Source organism: Cucurbita maxima, unplaced genomic scaffold (genome assembly GCF_002738345.1).
Source record: "Cucurbita maxima cultivar Rimu unplaced genomic scaffold, Cmax_1.0 Cma_Scf00094, whole genome shotgun sequence".
In the NCBI taxonomy this organism is placed as follows: domain Eukaryota; kingdom Viridiplantae; phylum Streptophyta; class Magnoliopsida; order Cucurbitales; family Cucurbitaceae; genus Cucurbita; species Cucurbita maxima.
Window position 1 is genome coordinate 174,650 of NW_019272110.1, and position 18,865 is coordinate 193,514.

The 18,865-nt window shown below is 36.6% G+C and overlaps 4 protein-coding genes across 7 annotated transcripts; 2 read left to right on the forward strand and 2 right to left on the reverse strand.

Annotated features, from left to right (window-relative positions):
- Positions 1-1,607: 1,607 nt before the first annotated feature.
- LOC111472950 (annexin D8-like) lies at positions 1,608-3,335 on the forward strand. Its single transcript, XM_023118542.1, has 5 exons — positions 1,608-2,003; positions 2,071-2,202; positions 2,516-2,734; positions 2,868-2,957; positions 3,089-3,335. The coding sequence occupies exons 1-5, from the start codon at positions 1,608-1,610 to the stop codon at positions 3,296-3,298; spliced, it is 1,047 nt and encodes a 348-aa protein (XP_022974310.1). The 3' UTR covers positions 3,299-3,335.
- Positions 3,336-3,388: 53 nt separating this feature from the next.
- Positions 3,389-5,541, reverse strand: LOC111472955. The gene is made up of 10 exons (XM_023118549.1): positions 5,434-5,541; positions 5,181-5,282; positions 4,942-5,058; positions 4,788-4,853; positions 4,638-4,704; positions 4,455-4,508; positions 4,279-4,368; positions 4,042-4,101; positions 3,897-3,923; positions 3,389-3,801 (listed from the first exon to the last, which is right to left on the reverse strand). Exons 1-10 carry the CDS (start codon positions 5,526-5,528, stop codon positions 3,706-3,708), a joined length of 774 nt encoding a protein of 257 aa, XP_022974317.1. The 5' UTR covers positions 5,529-5,541; the 3' UTR covers positions 3,389-3,705.
- On the reverse strand, positions 5,539-7,277 carry LOC111472951. Its single transcript, XM_023118543.1, has 7 exons — positions 7,237-7,277; positions 6,855-6,921; positions 6,747-6,787; positions 6,186-6,245; positions 5,977-6,078; positions 5,702-5,785; positions 5,539-5,619 (listed from the first exon to the last, which is right to left on the reverse strand). Exons 1-7 carry the CDS (start codon positions 7,255-7,257, stop codon positions 5,539-5,541), a joined length of 456 nt encoding a protein of 151 aa, XP_022974311.1. The 5' UTR covers positions 7,258-7,277.
- Positions 7,278-12,383: 5,106 nt separating this feature from the next.
- LOC111472938 (protein FAR1-RELATED SEQUENCE 11-like) lies at positions 12,384-17,873 on the forward strand. 4 transcript variants are annotated; one of them, XM_023118530.1, is made up of 5 exons: positions 12,384-12,682; positions 12,863-12,939; positions 13,119-14,133; positions 14,330-14,773; positions 16,922-17,873. In XM_023118530.1, the coding sequence occupies exons 3-5, from the start codon at positions 13,153-13,155 to the stop codon at positions 17,537-17,539; spliced, it is 2,043 nt and encodes a 680-aa protein (XP_022974298.1). In that variant the 5' UTR covers positions 12,384-12,682; positions 12,863-12,939; positions 13,119-13,152; the 3' UTR covers positions 17,540-17,873. The 4 variants fall into 4 exon arrangements, with proteins under 4 accessions (XP_022974298.1, XP_022974295.1, XP_022974296.1 ...); XM_023118527.1 differs by having other exon boundaries at positions 12,384-12,939; XM_023118528.1 differs by having other exon boundaries at positions 12,863-14,133.
- Positions 17,874-18,865: the final 992 nt, after the last annotated feature.

Consider the following 18,865-nt stretch of genomic DNA (forward strand, 5'->3'; position numbering starts at 1 on the left):
TGGAAGGCATTAAAGAGTTCAAGCAACAAATGATGAAAGAATTTGAGATGGTTGATCTTGGGTTACTCACGTACTACCTCGATATTGAAGTGAACCAAAGGAAAGATTGCATCATGCTAAAGCCATCGACCTATTGCTAAGAAGATTTTGCACCTTACTCTCTAGTACTATGTAAGGATAACTAGATTGCAACCCCTAACCGTAAACTCGCATCACTAGTGAGAATCTGCTTAGCATATAGGAATATGAAGCCACCCACTTAGGGAATGTGGTACATTAGAGGGTACTACTAAGGGAGTTCTGGTTGTGTTTAGTGGAGAGTCTATCTTGCACCATCTAAAAGCCTAGAATGACATGAGAATGAGGAGCTTGTTAGGAATCTATGGAACTTTTGGCTTTGAAGTTGACATGTATGAAGTTATAGAGGGAGACTTTGAAGTTACTTGTAACAAGTAGAGACTCCTCTATACATGTTAGACTCACCCTAAAGCCAGAGATAAAGAGGAGATTTCAACTTATGTGGAGGAAGTGTGATGGCTATATGGACCATGGAGAGTAGGAATTGGGAGGCTAGGTGCACGTAGAAAACCGCAATAAATCTCTATGGGTGACTTACCTCACAGGGCTAGAAAGAACTCAAGTCATGGAATTGGCTAAGTCAACTACTTATTGAATATTTTTATACTTGTTTGATCGATCGATAGTAAGAATTCATTAACGGGAGCGAATAGAGCTATATAGTTGTAGGAAGGACCCCTAGATCGAATGTTACTTTTAAATTTTATTTTAATGTCGCTTTCTTCAAACTTGTATCATTTTGTTAATAGTAAAAACACCTGCATGCTTGTATGGTTTATCTCTTTTATTGCAAGTTTTTATTATTTATATTGAGATATTTTATGATATTTAAAAATAATTTAATTAAGATACTTAATTTATTACATATTTAAATATATGACTCTCAAGAAATAATACTTTCTTCTCTAGGGAAAATTGAGAATTTTAAGAGACTCTCATAGGCCTTGATCTTAGGTTCAGTTATAGTAAAAAAAAAAAAAAAAAAAAAAGATTTCAAACCATATGAAGTAAAAGCTAGGAAGAAGCATCAGATCTTGTTGAAGAAGTTTTATGTCATTGAAACACGTTCAAGAGACTTACTCTTAATCCATTAATCTAAAACTTTATAACGCTATATGTCCAAATATTTTCGAATATATTAGCTATCAATCGAAAGTTTAGAGTTCATAAATTTAAATCTCATTTCTATAATACAGATCTATTAAATACAAAATTAATAGTCGAAGAAAAGAAAGAGTGGCAAGTAAAATGAGAAGAAAGGGGAAATGGTGGAAAAAGTAGGAGAGAGTTGAAGAAAAGATGTGAAAAAAGGGTTGAATACTGAGTATCTACTGGGAAACCCAACAACCATTAGCTACAAAACAAAGCTCTCTCACTCACATGCCACAAACTTTTAACATCACTGCTTTCTTCAAAAGACATAAGAAAAGGCGCAGAAACTTCCTTCTTTTCTTCTTTCAAACACACTCATAATCCAATGGTACACATAAGAAACCAACTCACTTTCCCTTTGCTTCTCTTCCCTATATATGCCACTCAATGCCTCTCTTTACATAAGAAACCAACTCACTTTCCCTTTGCTTCTCTTCCCTATATATGCCACTCAATGCCTCTCTTTCGCTATCCAACTGCGAAATATGTCGATCAACACCGATCTCGAAAAAGATTGTATTGAAATTCACGATTCCTGGGATCGTAGAAGCAATAATCTCGTTCGAGTTCTCGCCACTCGAAACCTGATGGAAAGACAGCAAATGAGGAAGATTTACAAGGCAATCTATGGGGAAGAGTTGGTGGAAAGACTAGGGACAACCAATGTGAAAGAGTTAGTACCTCAAGCTTTGTCGTTGTGGATGCTTGATCCTCATGAACGCGACGCGGTTCTCGCACGGGAAGCACTCGAACAAGGAGACACTAATTACAAGGCTCTTATTGAAATATTTGTGGGGAGAAAATCAAGAAGCACTCGAACAAGGAGACACTAATTACAAGGCTCTTATTGAAATATTTGTGGGGAGAAAATCAAGTCAAATCTTTCTCATTAAACAATCTTATCAAGCAAGATATCAAAACAAATTGGAACAAGATATCATCAACATAGACCCTCCCCACTCATACCAAAAGGTAAAGTTAGCAAAACAAATTGGAACAAGATATCATCAACATAGACCCTCCCCACTCATACCAAAAGGTAAAGTTAGCTCAGGCTCACCGCCAATAGATATCGTCTTCTTTAGGCTTTCCCTTTCGTTCTCCTCTTTGGTTGGAAAAGCTCAAAGAGGATAATATCGGCTAACGGTGAGCCTAAGCCATTACAAGTTCGAATTTTTTTTTTCGTGTGTATACAAAATTGACATAAATTTGCAACAGATTCTTGTAGCACAAGTTCGAATTTTTTTTTTCGTGTGTATACAAAATTGACATAAATTTGCAACAGATTCTTGTAGCATTGGCTGCCTCACACAAAGCCCATAACGCAGATGTTAGCCAACATATTGCAAAGTGTGATGCTAGAAGGCTGTATGAAACAGTAAAGGACAGTTTAGCAGCCATAGAAGAAGAAGCTGTTCTTGAAATGCTCACTAAAAGAAGCATTCCACAGCTAAAGCTTACTTTTTCATGCTACCAACACATATTTGGACATAACTTCACCAAGGTATTAAAAAATTTTACGTAATCAACTATTTTCCTACCAACACATATTTGGACATAACTTCACCAAGGTATTAAAAAATTTTACGTAATCAACTATTTTCGCATATCATATCGTTTGAGCTATACTCTTGCAGGCTCTCAAGTTACGAAATTGCGGAGAATTCGAGAACGTCCTGCGTACCATCGTCAAGTGTATATGTAATCCTCCAAAGTATTACGCCAAGGTATACACACAATAATCATTTTATTTTGAAAAGATTTGTATTTGAATATGGTTGAATGTACGCCAAGGTATACACACAATAATCATTTTATTTTGAAAAGATTTGTATTTGAATATGGTTGAATGAATCAGGTGGTTTACAAAAGCATAAAGGGTGAAGAAAATGATAATGGAGCATTGAGGAGAGTATTGGTGAGCAGAGCTGAGGTTGATTTGGATGAAATTCAAAGGGCTTTTAAAGGGAAATATGGGATTCAATTAAGAGGAGCAATACATGAGAGTATTTTTTGTGAAGATTATAGAGATTTTCTTGTTGCGTTGGCTATTAAAACAACCTACTGATTATACCATACAACCAAATAGTGTTATTTTGATTCAATGGCTTTGGAATATTAGATATCAAGATCGATCACATTCACATTCACATTCAAATACGTAGACGAAAATAGATTAAAACTTAAATTACAACCAACAAAATGCTACTTAAATTTAAAATTTTACAAACACCTCACATTTTCAAAACTATAATGTATTTACAACCCGAAAAAAAAAAAAAAAAGACAAGAACAAGACGTGAACTTTTATACAGTAAGAAAAAAATGAAGAGACTCGTTGTGGTGATTTGAATCTGTTGGGTATAAGATGTACGCTGCGCTCTGTTAATGAAGACTAGAACACCTTCATTTCCCAGTTTTATTTCATAAAAATGAATATAAAACAATTGTAATCGCATTCGTGAACGTCGGTAATTATCGATACGGGTCAATCCAACATCTATCCTCCTTTGCAGCGTTCGTCCATCGTTCTTTGAAAATCTGCATTTCTAATGAAGATTGAATCCTCACCTACACATGATACAATGGAAACCTCCAATGAATCAAATTTAATCATCAAGCCAAAAAAAAACATAAACTACTTGGATGGATTGTCCATGACTTACTTTAACTCTATTATCAACTTTGGGTTCCTGCAAAAAATGGAAAGGCTTGAGGGGAGTTTGACATAAGTTCAAGTGATTCTTGGTTAATCACTTAGCTGAAGAATAAAGAACATAAAAGTTGACGAAATATTTTCAGCACACAAACCGATTCGTTGAAGTTTGACAATTCTTTTTTCTGCAAACGAGCTGGAGCATCGGCATTCAGCTGCATAAATGTGAGGGTCGTTTGACAATTCTTTTTTCTGCAAACGAGCTGGAGCATCGGCATTCAGCTGCATAAATGTGAGGGTCGTTTGGCGTCGTTTTGGATAATCTAATGCCATCTTAGTGAAAATTGGTAATGAAAGTTTGAAGAGATTGCATCAGAACAAGCATGGCATACCACATTGCGGTTGGAGGCACCGAGCGTAGGCAGACCTAAATGAACTATGTATTCTGCATCGACGACACCGACTTTCTGTGTTCTGTCACCCTAGAAGAGAATCCATATTCACAAACGCTACAAGAAAACGGTAGCTTCCAAGCGTAGTAAAAGTAATGATAAAGTGTGGAAATTACTTGTGCACAATAGCCAAGTTGTCTGTCCAAGCCCCATGCATGGATCAAGTCATTCTGTAAAGCAAAGGGAAAAACAAAAATAGGTTTAAGCTTTTGAATATTAGTAGTGACGTTCAAGCAGGACGTTTTGAACTCGTTCACGAGAAAAATGATATCGTTCCAATAGGATTCCTATTGATTTACCTGAATCATATACCACGTGCATCTCCATGCTGCTCTTGAGAACACAGGAGCCATCATTTCTACCCATCTACATGAAATTTTGAAATATTTATCTGAGGTAACACCAGTAGAAAATTTTGAAAAACCTATTTTGTTGCAGTAAATTTTTACCCCGTGCATGGAGGACCCGTGCTATTAGCATCACACCGTGCAGAGCCTTTGGAGTTGTAAAACCTTCTGTTTTAAAAACAATTAAGAAAATTGGTCAACATTACCGGATCAAGAGCTGTGAACTTTCGAACTTTCGAGCTGGTGTAAAACTGACCTGTGAACTTTCGAGCCAGTTTTACGTGCAGTAAGAGCCTGGTGCACCTTGGACTTAACCGGATCAAGAGCTGGTTGTGATATCTCAAGCCCCTCCTCCTTAAGGATTGATATGTATCTGAAATAGTTTTAGACGAAGAAAAGACATCAACACATAGATGTGGATATCAAATTCAAATATCAAACATTGGAAAGAGATTACCGTGAATTTCGCAATAACGAAAAGTAAACCACACCTACCGTTTTGGGTCAAAATTTTCAACACCGAGGTCCTCGTCCCAAAGAAATATGTAATTATACTCCGAAACTATATCTGGATGCAAGAATCGCTTTGCAAACCACCTACGCCATGACACCGTTTAATTCCAAGTATATCTCCAATTTAACGGGTAAAATAGACAGCTAATATATACGCCATGACACCGTTTAATTCCAAGTATATCTCCAATTTAACGGGTAAAATAGACAGCTAATATATTTGAATAAACACTACCATTTAGTTTGATTCAGAGACGAGACGTGTACTGCACGAGAACTCCATGAAAAATCCCTCCATTCATCCACAACACCATCATAATGAAAAAGCATCACATCAAAATCATCTCGATGAAAAATCCCTCCATTCATCCACAACACCATCATAATGAAAAAGCATCACATCAAAATCATCTCGAGGGAACTGCAAACGAAAAATTGCGTAATAACAAACAATCGAATCACTAAAAAGAATGTAGTAAAGGATAAGGTGATCAAATCCTAACCTTTTCAACAATTTTTGACACTACGTGTCTCTGTTTGATTCCAACAGCCATAGATAACAAGTTCTTCGAATCCTTCGGCGTTTTCTAGCACACATATTATTGACACTCGTTAAGGACGATGCATAATAGACCATCAGCTTTCTCCTCAAACAATAACCAAGTTGGATTATTTATCACTGAAAAATAATGGAAACTGAGATTTTTAATTTCGATTCTTCTGATAATAAATCAGATATCGAATAAGAAAAGCTCATTTCGATCTTCACATTACTTACATTGTTTAAAGTCGACCCCCATAGAGGCTGCAATTCAAAGTTAGATGTTTTACTAACGATTCCTTCCGGCAAAAACTCACTCCCGGGAAGCCTGCATTGATTCTACATAAGACGACACAATAGAAAGGAGATTAAGAAAACGTATCAAACAAACACGAACAAAACTCAATGAGAAACCATAAAACAACACATGGTTAGACTAGACGAACCTTGCACCTGCTGGATATTACATTTCGAGTGGAATAAAACACCTCCCATCTAAAGATTTCCTGCAAGTTTGTCAAATATCCATCAATGGCTCATTTCAGTCTTTAAATTTTCTTTATAAGAAACAATTTCATCGATGAACTAACGAGAGAAAGGCTAGAAGTTCATGCTATCAAGTGGAAGGAGTTGAACAAGTCATAAAAATCATAAGCTTCCTTGTAAGGGTTGTGAGGTTTGAATGAAACTGGCCTTAATTCGAACATTTAATTAACCAGCAAGAAATCAAAGGCCAACACGAACCCATTAACCTCCAAGATATTGTTATTTTTAGATGAACACGACTATCCACAATGATATGATATTGTCCACTTTGAGCATAAGCTCTCATGGCTTTGCTTTGGGTTTCCCCAAAAGGCCTCACACCAATGGGGAGAGAGTATTCTTTGATTATAAACTCATGATCATTCCCTAAATTAGCCAACGTGGGACTTTCATCATCAAACGGTAATAACCATAGAACAGGAAGCTATAAGAACTTTGATAAGATATGCTTCAATTTCTACCTTTGTAATGAATTCACTTGCAATGAAATAGACTCCTGCACCAAGGATAACGGCGACGAAGAAAGTACTTTGTAATGAATTCACTTGCAATGAAATAGACTCCTGCACCAAGGATAACGGCGACGAAGAAAGTACAGAGGCGCAATCTATTCTTTGACTCTGGTAGTATAATATTCTGAAACTTAATGAACTGATATCAGAATCAAAGAGACCAAACCAACAAGGACCCATTTGAAAGATCAAAACAGTAACAAAGCTATTCTGAAAAATGAATATAACAGTCAATTTCACTCTGTTTGTGGCAAATAATCGCAACCCAGAAAATACAATTTCAAAGTTCAAAAGAAAAGCCTCACGATCATAAACCTCCACAGAACACACACAAGAAAAAAAGAAACATCAAATGAGAGCAACATAAACACACATAATCCAAATGGGTTACACCAGAATAAACACTAAAACTAGCACAGAAAGAGGTCAGAGAGATTACAGAAGCTAGGGCCTTCATCATTTTGCTCGAAAATCGTGGGGCATGCGAAAGAGGTCAGAGAGATTACAGAAGCTAGGGCCTTCATCATTTTGCTCGAAAATCGTGGGGCATGCGATCAAGAAAGAACACAAAATGGCGATTCTAATTTTGTTTAAGTTCTAAATCTATTTGGGTTTGGGAAGGTGAATTTCATGAATGTTGAGAGGGAGAGGAAGGAATATGAGGAAGTTTAAGAAAGGGGAAAGATGTTGAACAGAAACAGAGCAACAATTCCATAAAAAAATGGAAGAAAATCAATGTCTATTGACTTTAATCAGAGTAAAAGAGAGGTTTGATTTTACAAAAGGGACTGTAATGGGGTCCCTGATGGAAGCAAAAAGGAAGAACAGAGACCCAGTTGAGATTTACAAAAGGGACTGTAATGGGGTCCCTGATGGAAGCAAAAAGGAAGAACAGAGACCCAGTTGAGAAGGTGCAACAAGATGAGTATCAATGGAGTTTGGAGGGCTGAAATTAGCACAGAGAATCAGAAATAGAACAACGACAATTTTATTTTGTCTCTCTCTCTTTTTTTTTTTTTGGGATTATTATTATTATAACATTAATAATTAGTATTATTATAAGTTTTGTTTTTTAATTATTAATTGTAAGAACATGAATGTTTTGTCGTCGTGGGAGGCGTGCGTTATTATTGCCCCTTATTTATTTCTTTTTAAATTGGTTTAATTAGATATGCCAGTTGCATAATCGAAGCTAAAATCTCCAAAATTATTCTTCCGCATATTTGGGAGTAATTTTTAAATTATTAAAATTATTTTTATAAGATATTCTAAAATATTTGTTAGATCAATCAAAATATTTAATTTCACCGTTTCAAATTTCATTTTTTATATCATAAAATTAAAATTTAAATGCAAGAGATTTGGATTAACTCAAATTAATCATTGCAAAATTATTTTAGGATGTACTTTTAATTAACTCAAATTAAAAGATTTGGATTTATTCCATTTTGGTTTTAAATTTTTAATATTCTAAGTTTAGTTTTTGAACTTAATTTCATGAATTTTAATGTTTTTATTTGTGTTGGTGAAGTTTTAATGTTCAAACTCTTTTAAATAAATTCAACATTAATTTAACCATTACTTTTATTTTTCTTTTAAAAAAAATCATGTAAATTGAAGAGTAGTGTTGAGTGAATAAATATTATACGACAAATTAATAAATATTAAATATTAATTTCAACACTTTAAATTAAATATATTTTTTAATTTATTTAATATATCTAATATATTAAATATTAATTTTAACCTTTCAAATTAAATCTATTTTGTTTTAAGTTAAAAAATTATGTTTTTTTTTTCTTCTTATTTTAAAACTATTTAATATGAATGTTTGTGTATGTCTTCAAAGCATGTATGTAGTGACGTCACTAATTTAGGGTAAGAAAATTAGGGGTGTTACAAGAATAATTTAGGCTGCAATCCACGAGAAAATATGAAATCAATCCCTAGTTCTTTCTTGCAACACCATGAAATTTCATGATGAAATCGAGGGAAGAAACATTGTGAATGGAGCTATGGAGAACTGTTTTCAAGCGGCGGCGATGTTGGTCGCGGCCATCTTCTTCCTTCCAGAGGAAGAAGACGATGACATGGTCGTTGAATTTCTCATGAAAAACTTTATGGTTATAGAAACTAGACACTCTAAGGAATTCGTGAAAGAAAATTAAGTAATTTGAATACTGAAGGTCCCGAACGTCAACGACGAGGTAAGTAAGCATTTTGGGCTTTTCTTAAGAAATACTTGTAGGAGTCGCTTGGATTTCAATATATACCCTATGTCAAGTATGAATTAAGGGAATAGAAAGAAGACACGAAAAACCGTGAGTTAAGGCCTTGAATCGATTGAATTTCTCGAGACTTAAAGTAACGTTAAAATGACCCACTAAATGAACTTTGCTACCCATTAAATTTTAATGCGAAGCATACTATAACAGGTTAAGATTATATATGAAATTTGGTGGGCATTGGACAAAGTTAATAGCTAAACCAAATAAGGATGGAAAATAACCATAATGCCCCTAAGGTAACTTACCTTCGATCTAAATGATCTCAAAATGCTATGAAATTTTGTAGTACGTCCTATCTTATGATGATTGATGACATGATGAAGTTTAAAAGCTATTGGAACATGAGGCGAAACCAAGAATTAGGTGGTAAAATGATCAAAATGCCTCTAAAGACCTTTTAAGGTATTTCAAGATCTAAACATCCCCAAATGACTTCTTACTTCTTACAAGGTCTATTCCTAAGGATATAGTTCGAGATTCTAAATTGATTAGAGCAAGTTTTTAAACCTAAGCTAAGTTAGGGCCAAAAAAACGTTTCAGGGGATTACCTCAAGTAATTCTTTCCAAAACTCAAGAATCTTCTAGAATTATCTAAAGAACTCATTATGACTTCATGTCATTCTCAATGACTCAGGTATGTTACTAAGTTATGTAGAGCTTAAGTATGCATAATACGACTTATGCTTCCAGAAATTATATAGTGTTGAAGATGGAGAACTAAGGACTAGTTGCTTGGAACGTATGAAGCTTTGAGCGTAGGTATTCAAACTATGCCGCTTGGAACGTATGAAGCCTTGGGCATAGGTATTCAGATTGCATCACAGGGCAAGCCATGGATGCAGGTTTTCAGACTACGCTACTTGAAACATACAAAGCCTTAAACGTAAGTATTCAAACTATGTCGCTTGGAACATATGAAGGTTTTCAAACTAGGTATCCAGGTTGTATCACAGGGCAAACCCTGGATGCAGGATCAAAATACATCGCTTGGAATGTAAGAAGTCTTGGATGCTATGCGGCTTGGAACGCATGAAGTCTTGGGCATAGATTTTTCAGACTGTATCGCAGGGCATGCCTTAGATGCGAGTTCAAACTACATTGCTTGGAACACATGAAGTCTTGGACGTTGTTTCAAACTGTGTCGCTTGGAACGTATGAATCCTTGAACACAGGTTGTCAGGTTCATGAGTAGTACCGTAAATCCTAGAGGAGTGTCTTGGACAATGAACCAAAAACAAGAACAAGAACATAGAAAGTAACAAAAAACAAGACAACGATCAAAGACTAGGACAATGATCAAGATCCAAGTTCTAAAGACAAGAAACCAAAATAGTATTACTAAGGCCCTTGGATCAGAACCGTTGAGACCTTAGAATCCAAGTAGTACTTAGGCCTTTGGATCAGAACCAAGGTTGAGACCTTAAAATCCAAGGACAAAGGTTCTCCGGATAGATCATGTTAAGAACTCACAAGTCAAGAACATAACCAAAGGGCCTAAGTACTTGTAACAAGAACTAGAACAAGAAAAATAAGAGTGTGGTGCCCTAGCATATCAAGGACACGATTAAGAGCCTACAATTAGGCTACTTAGTGAGTCTTTGTACTCACTCCATGTTTTCCATATTTTTCAGGTAAATAAGGAGTTGGTCGAGGTCGAGAGCGGACTCTGAAGCAAATGCCATAGACAAGCCTCGCTCGTCGTCCTTCATCCCTTTTTATTTTAAATATTTTGTACCTGTTCCTTATTTTTTGTTTTAACTATTATTTGTTTCAACTACTTATGTATGAATACTATTTTGATATAATATAAATATAGTGTATATTATGCTTTAAATTCTATTTGTTTTAATTTCGCGAAAGATTTGCTCGTCTTTTTACACCACCGAGTCATCCAAAGTCAAAGCGTCAATCCATGCCTTACATTTGGATCAATGTTATGTGTATGGTAATATTTATATGTTGAGTTCGTGATCCTTAGCTAAGCCACGATAAAGGTCCATATTTAATTGTGTTTAGGTTGACTAATACCACATAAGGACAATTGGAGCGCTTGTGAACTTATCTCGACAAGTTAGAGTCTACTTGGTATATAGGATTATGATGTCACTCACTTTGGACCCGTGGCTAGAGAGTACTATTGGGGGAGTTTCGATTGTCCTTAGTGGGGTGCCTGCCTTGTACTATTCAATTTAGAATGACTTACGAATAAGAAGCATGTTGGGCGTCATTAAGGGAGATTCCTACTAGTTTCTAGTAGCAGACCTGCGTGAAATTATAGAGAGACTTGAGAGGTTATCGATAGAGAGCGACTCCTCCATACTTGCTACATCCACACTAAAGCTCAAGATAGATGAATGACCCCGACTTATGTACAGGAAGCACGATGACTAAATAAACCTTATGAGCTAAGTGCACCTAGATAGACTCTTGATATGTGATGTACACCCTTAGAAGTGGAGTGTGTAGGACTTAGAATTTAATAAGCTTGATAGAGCACTAATAACTTTATACCATGAAATTGCCCTAACTCTAGGAATGTGATGAACATCTAAGTTAAAAACATTGAATAGGAGATCTTCGATGAAAGCATATAAGATTGTTTATTGAGTATTTACTATTTTTTAATTTTAAATGGATCATAGATGACTAGTCGCACGAAAGAGTGTGCAGGTTTGTACGACTACAAAGGAGATCCTTAGATCAATGTTTACTGTTTATGCGTTTTTTATTGGTTAGATCCTTAGATCAATGCGTTTTTTATTGGTACACGACACAAACCTCAATTGCACATTTTCATTTGATAACGAACTTGGATTAGTCTAAAGTTTTAGAAAGTTGACGAGGTTAAATTTAAAGTTGGTTATAATTACATTAACTACCCATTATTGGTAATTTAATAAGGTAAACATCAATGAAAATATTAATAGAAATTTGCTGAAATTTCTAGAAAAATATTTTAAAAAATACTTAAAACTAAAATGAAATATGTTAAACTGGGATCTAAAAAAAAGGGCATACATGATTCCGTTATGCACGGGGGTAAGAGAAATGGTAGAGAATAAATAGGGGTGCAGAAAAAACCGAAAATTTGAACCAAACCAAACCAAACCAAACCGTCGATCTAATTGTTTGGTTTGAGTTTTTTGTTAATTCGGATATTAAAGAAATCTGGATTTTTTCGATTCAATTCAATTTTTGATTAAGACCGAACCGAACCGAATCAACAGAACCAAACCGCCGACCGAACCAAGAGTAAATACAAAACCCTACCATCACTCTCCTTCCCAGTCCCCATCCCAATCGGCTCCTTCCGCGTCATCTCCACCAGCCAGCTCTGCCTCTCGACTTGGCGTCGACGCACCCTCGGCGGCCGCCAGAACCTCTCCGTCTCCCTCCCGATACGGTCGGCACTAACCGCCACACGTCTTCCAATGACTGCCGTACGCCGTCTCCGTTGATTAGATCGCTGCAAGCGCTCGCCGCACAACGCAACCGGTTGCCACACACTTCTGTACGCCGTCTCCGTTGATTAGATCGCTGCAAGCGCTCGCCGCACAACGCAACCGGTTGCCACACACTTCCGTCAATTGGAAACGCGTAGGCCTTCTTCCTGTATCTTGTGCTTGAAAATTTTTGCCAATTTAAGAATTATGATCTGGGCACTTGACAGTTTTAGTTCATTTGCTCAATTCTGGCTGTAACTTGAATATGATGAGATAACTCTGATGTATGGAAAAACCCATGTTGTGAAAATTGAGTATCACCTTCGTTCTGCAGAATATTAGAACTCTAGGAGGGCGTTTCACTGACTTAGACGTGCTCTTCTTGGGATTGAATTGCAAATTTCTGTACTTGTAAGCCGTATATTTTCATTTGCAATGGTTTTATTGCTTCCTGAATATGAAGGGAGACGAATTTCTACAAATTTCGAAGATTATGAAGAAGAGTGATGAATATTTTGAGCTTTTCATTTTACGCATAATTTTCTCCCCATTCTCATTCTCGTTTGCTGATTTGTACGTGCTCGAGCCAGGGTATTAAATTGAACTTGAGGAGTTAGATGAGATATGATGTCTGAGGAGACTGGACAGTTGGTGGTGGTATATGATGATCCCTCTGACCAACAATCCTTGTCTTTAGATGAAACCGGCAGCACAGAGGAGTCTCCTGATGAAACCAGGCTGTCCCTGGATTCAAGTAACGATGCAATTCCATATATAGGGCAAAGATTTCCTACTCATGACTCTGCTTATGAGTTTTATAGTGAATTTGCAAAGAGGTGTGGCTTCTCAATTCGAAGACATCGAACGGAGGGAAAAGATGGTATTGGGAAAGGCCTTACTAGGCGCTATTTCGTTTGCCATCGTGCTGGAAATACACCTATTAAAATGCCGAACGAAAATAAGCCTCAAAGAAATAGAAAATCCTCTCGGTGTGGATGCCAAGCATATATGAGGATAAGCAAAACAATGGAACTAGGACCACCAGAGTGGCGTATCACTGGTTTTGCAAATCACCATAATCATGAATTATTAGAACCAAACCAAGTCCGTTTCCTTCCAGCATATCGAACAATTTCTGAGATAGACAAGGCTCGAATTGTGATGTATGCCAAATCAGGAATTTCTGTGCAGCAAATGATGAGGCTTATGGAGCTAGAAAAAGGCGTGGAGCCAGGATATTTGCCATTCACTGAGAAGGATGTAAGAAATCTACTTCAATCATTTAGAAAATTAGATCATGAAGAAGAGAGCATTGACTTATTGAGGATGTGCAGAAACATAAAGGAGAAAGATCCAAACTTCAAATTTGAGTATGTGATCGATTCAAACAACAGGTTAGAGAACATTGCCTGGTCGTATGCCTCGTCCATTCAAGCATATGAGATATTTGGTGATGCAGTTGTCTTCGATACCACACATCGATTGACTGCATTTGACTTGCCACTTGGTATATGGGTTGGAATTAATAACTATGGCATGCCTTGCTTCTTAAGTTGTGTACTTCTTCGGGAGGAGAATTTGAGATCATTTGCATGGGCTTTAAAGGTACTACAGTTTAAAATTATCTCTTCTCAATCAGTGTGTTATATTCAGCATGTAACATTTTTTGGTAACTAAATTTTTATCTTCCAACTCTAGAAAAATCAGAGTTCTCAATAGTAACACAATTAGTAGAACATCTATTTAAATAGGTCACCACTCTGATTTTATTTATTTGTTTGTTTCTACTGTGCTATGCAAGGTTTTTATAGGGTTCATGAATGGAAAGGCTCCTCAGACAATATTAACTGACCAAAATGTGTGTCTCAAAGATGCAATAGCAGTCGAATTGCCAACTACTAAGCATGCACTCTGTATTTGGATGATTGTGGCGAAGTTTCCATCGTGGTTTAATGCGGTTCTTGGAGACCGTTATAACGAGTGGAAAAGTGAATTCTGTCGACTATATAATCTGGAATCTATTGAGGATTTTGAATTAGGGTGGAGGGATATGGAGAATTCCTTTGGTTTGCATACTAACAGGCATATAGCCAACTTGTACTGCTTGCGATCACTTTGGGCATTACCATTCTTGAGAAGCCATTTTTTCGCTGGAATGACAACAATTGGCCAATCCAAAGCAATTAATGCTTTTATTCAGCGATTTTTGAGTGCACAGACTCGACTAGTACAGTTTATTGAACAGGTATGCCGATCTATCTTACTATTTTTGTTGGATTAGATCTGACTTATTTCAGTAATATTTACCCAAGCTGTTTGTTCCGTCCTCATCAAGCTTCTTGCATCTCCTTTTTGTGATTGAAGTATAGGGCCAATTTGTAGCCTGTGATCGAATGTTTTTTGCACAATCCAGGCAATTAATGGTTGATTCTAGAGCTATTATAAAAAGGATATTGAGTTTAACCTGGGGTATGCTAGATCCACCAAGTTTCGAAACACAAATGTGAGCAACGTCATTTTTGGCACCAACATACTTTAGACGCATGTTATTAGTTTTTGGAGTGTGATCAAACACTTGTAAGAATTGTCGGAGACGTTTAGTATAATGAAGGAAACAAAACAATCTTAGTCCTATAAGCGAACCTACAGGCAGATATTGTACAACAATTACACAAAACAACTGTGAAAACGAAGTCAAAGTTCTAATGGCCTTTTGGATTGTGCAAATAGCCTATCTCACTTATCCTTGAGGAAGTTTTTGCATTGCAAGACCATCTCTAAGAGGCAAGAGTTTTACATTATTAAATTTTTTGTAAAGAGACTTTAACCTAGTACCTTATAGAATCCCAAAACATCCCAAGTCTTTACCATCCCTTAGAGACGTTTAACTTTATATCTTTTCCAAAATATAATGAATCATAATAGATGAATTTCACTTGATTAGGTGATAACCATCTGTGGTAAATAACCAACTGAAGTCGTGTAAAGAGAAATGATAAATGAGATTGGATTGAATTTTTTTGTTTGAGAGATAGTTATTGTTTTCGGAATGTTTAACTTTTATTTCCTTCGTAAGTTATTACTCTCATATAAATACTTAGAAGATCCATGTTTTCAAGGTGTGAGCAAGCACGTGTTACCTTCCTTTCTTCTCAGTGGGTCATGCGCCATTTTGCGAATTGGATTGGTGCTAGCATTACCTACTTTCTGAATAAATGTTCATGTCAACCATGTCAAGCACTTTATTATAGAATTGAGCACTTGTCTTTCTCATCCATAGCAACCAAAGGACTCGTCAACCTATATATTTGAACTTCACCACCCTTGTCATTTGCTTGAGATGCGCTTTGGCACTTGTTCCTTCTGAAATTCTTTCATTGAATCCCGCAAGCTCTCTCTCCCTCCCTCCGTCCCCCAGTGTCTCTCGCTTTCCCTGGACTTTCTCTTTGTACACTCTCCCTTGCTCCCTCTTTCTTCTTCCTTGTTTTTCCCTCTAGTTATTAAAACAATGTTACTTTATGCTTAACATCACATCGTTGTTTTTGATCTTCTGCTTGTAGTCTGAAAGAATACGAAGACAATAAAAGAAATATGAAGGGTCACATAAAAAAAAGAGCCAAAGTGATCTCAAGGGCATAACCAAAAGAAGTAAACTCTTTAATTAGTGGTATAAGTGGGTTGGTTCCTGATCCTAGCGTGTTCAACTCCAAATCCATCCAAACTAAACTGGTGTTGTTTCTTAGGTTTTATACTTCTGAAAACTGAACTGACCTTTAAAAGGTGGGTATATTTTTTATAGCTTGCATTGCCAATTATGACTAACAAGAAGGAATAATGGCCATAAAATATGGTTCTGATCCTTGATTGCCTCTTCACATGGCTCACAACACTGTGAGGCTATATACAACTAGAAACCTACCTATGGATGCAATTATGGTATTGATTTCTCCTCTGTGTGCCCAGCCAAATTGAGAGTTCTCAATGTTTGAAGCTTAGAGAATAGATCCTAGAAGATATTGAGATCATTGAACAAACCATGAGAAATTACGACTTTGACTAATCCAAATTTTTCTTAGCCTAGAGAGGCCACCCTTAGGTTTAGCGATGTAGATGAAAAATTACGAAACTTCTAGTTAAATCAGGGGTCGTTAACTCATGTTAAAACCAGTCTTGATTGCTTAGCGTTGTGCAATTCATGTATATTTCATATCGCCTTGATTTGGATGGTTTCTCATTTGGCTTTCACGGTTGGCGTGGGTATTATTACATTCATCCAATCAATGGATCTCATTCAAACATACATAAGTAACTTTATTTTATGTAAAAATGGTTTAATTGTTCGGAAATGATATAAGGATAGTTTGGATAACATTGGTTAAGTGTGCTTGTTCAGGTAGCTGTTGGGGTGGATTTTAGAGATCAAGCTGGAGAACAACAAACAATGCAACAAAATCTTCAAAATATCAGTCTCAAAACAGGCGCCCCAATGGAATCGCACGCTGCCACCATCCTCACTCCCTTTGCCTTCTCGAAGCTTCAAGAACAACTCGTGTTGGCAGCCCATTATGCAACGTTTCAAATGGATGATGGCTTTCTTGTGAGACATCATACGAAAGTTGAGGGAGGTCGGAAGGTGTATTGGGTTCCTCGTGAAGGCATCATAAGTTGCAGTTGCCATCAATTTGAGTTCTCTGGAATTCTTTGCCGCCATGCCCTCCGAGTTCTCTCGACTGTGAACTGTTTCCAGATACCCGATAGCTATCTTCCCGTACGATGGAGAAGGATAAGCATGCATTCAGCAAAGCTCCTTCAAAATACTACAAATGACCATGCTGAAAAGATTCAGTTGTTGCAGAGCTTGGTGTCGACTCTTGTAACTGAATCTGCAAAGTCCCAGGAGAGGCTTGATATCGCAACCGAGCAAGTGTCTCTGCTCTTATCTCGCGTGCGGGAACATCCAACATCATTACCAGGTTCAAGGGATGTTTCTTCCCTACACAGGAACTTGTGACTCATGTTGTAGACTAAACCAGGAAAAAGAGTTCAAGGAAACATTGTACATGAAGTGAGACCGATTGCGGATCGCGGATCGGGTTTGGGAGAGGAGACGAATAGGTGAAAGACAGGTCATTTTAAAGGCCTATTAGCTTAGTTTCGTGTGCCATTACTGTATGGTATTGAGAATTAGCAAAAGAAAAGAGGTGGTGTCATATATTTGCTTAAAGAAGGATTATTTTACCTTCTCCACCATTCGAGATTGTAACGTCTCATGCCCAGGATTTAGATCGGGATATATTCCCTTACATCTCTTTAGTCATGAGTACATATATTCTCTTACATCTCTATAGTCACGAGTACATATATTCTCTTACATTTCTATGGTCATGATACTCATCGTTTCTAAGAGTGAATAATATCACATTGACTAACATTTGTTCTTTCAACATATTTTGCTCTCACTCACATGCCTTCTAAAAAAACTTATAAGAGGTTACCCAATATAAGATTAATCCAACTAAAACATATTTAACTATAGTTTCTTCTGACTCTATTCTTTGCTTTCTTTTTCTCTAGACCCTTTGATTTCTTCTTCTCTTTCTTGCCGTCAATGTCAATGAATACTTTTAAAAAATGTTGATGGTCTTTCATTAGTATTTGATTTCGCGGACGTTTTACCTTCTTCAATAGGGCTACCTTTTTGTCGAAAATCTTGAGAAATGAGTTGACTAACTCCATTCTGCTACCTTCTTCTGTCATTTGATTAGTCAATAGAAGTTGATCACCGTTCTTACATTGGAATAACATGGATCCCTTGTCTTGGATCGGTACAATTGATCCATCGAAAAGCTTCATGTTTTCAATGAACTTTTCTCGATCTCCTGTCATCAGTTGTCTAGGTACCACATGTTGGTCTCCATTTAGTCTTTATCATCAGTGAGGAGGTTCACCATAACCTTCTCTTTATTGAGCATCAACAAGTTGGACATTTCCTTGGCCAACATCGATGCAAACTCTTCATCCTTTGTGAATGTGATGTTTGCCTTCTCATCACGTTCCTTGTTACGGCACTCTACCACATAATGCCTATACTTTTCACGAGCGTAACATTTGATCATGCTCTTATCCTTACAAGGGATGACTATGTCATGGGTTTGTGAAGTATTGTCACGACCTCCTCTACTGCCACGTCTGCGGCCAAGTCCCGACCATGTTCATGACCTTTGTTTTTCTTGCTATGGCTCCCACGTTCCCTCGTACCTGAAAAAGAAGAGTCAACCACATCTTTTTTTTTTTTTTTTTTTTTTTTTTTTTTTTTTTTTTTTTTTTTTTTTTTTTT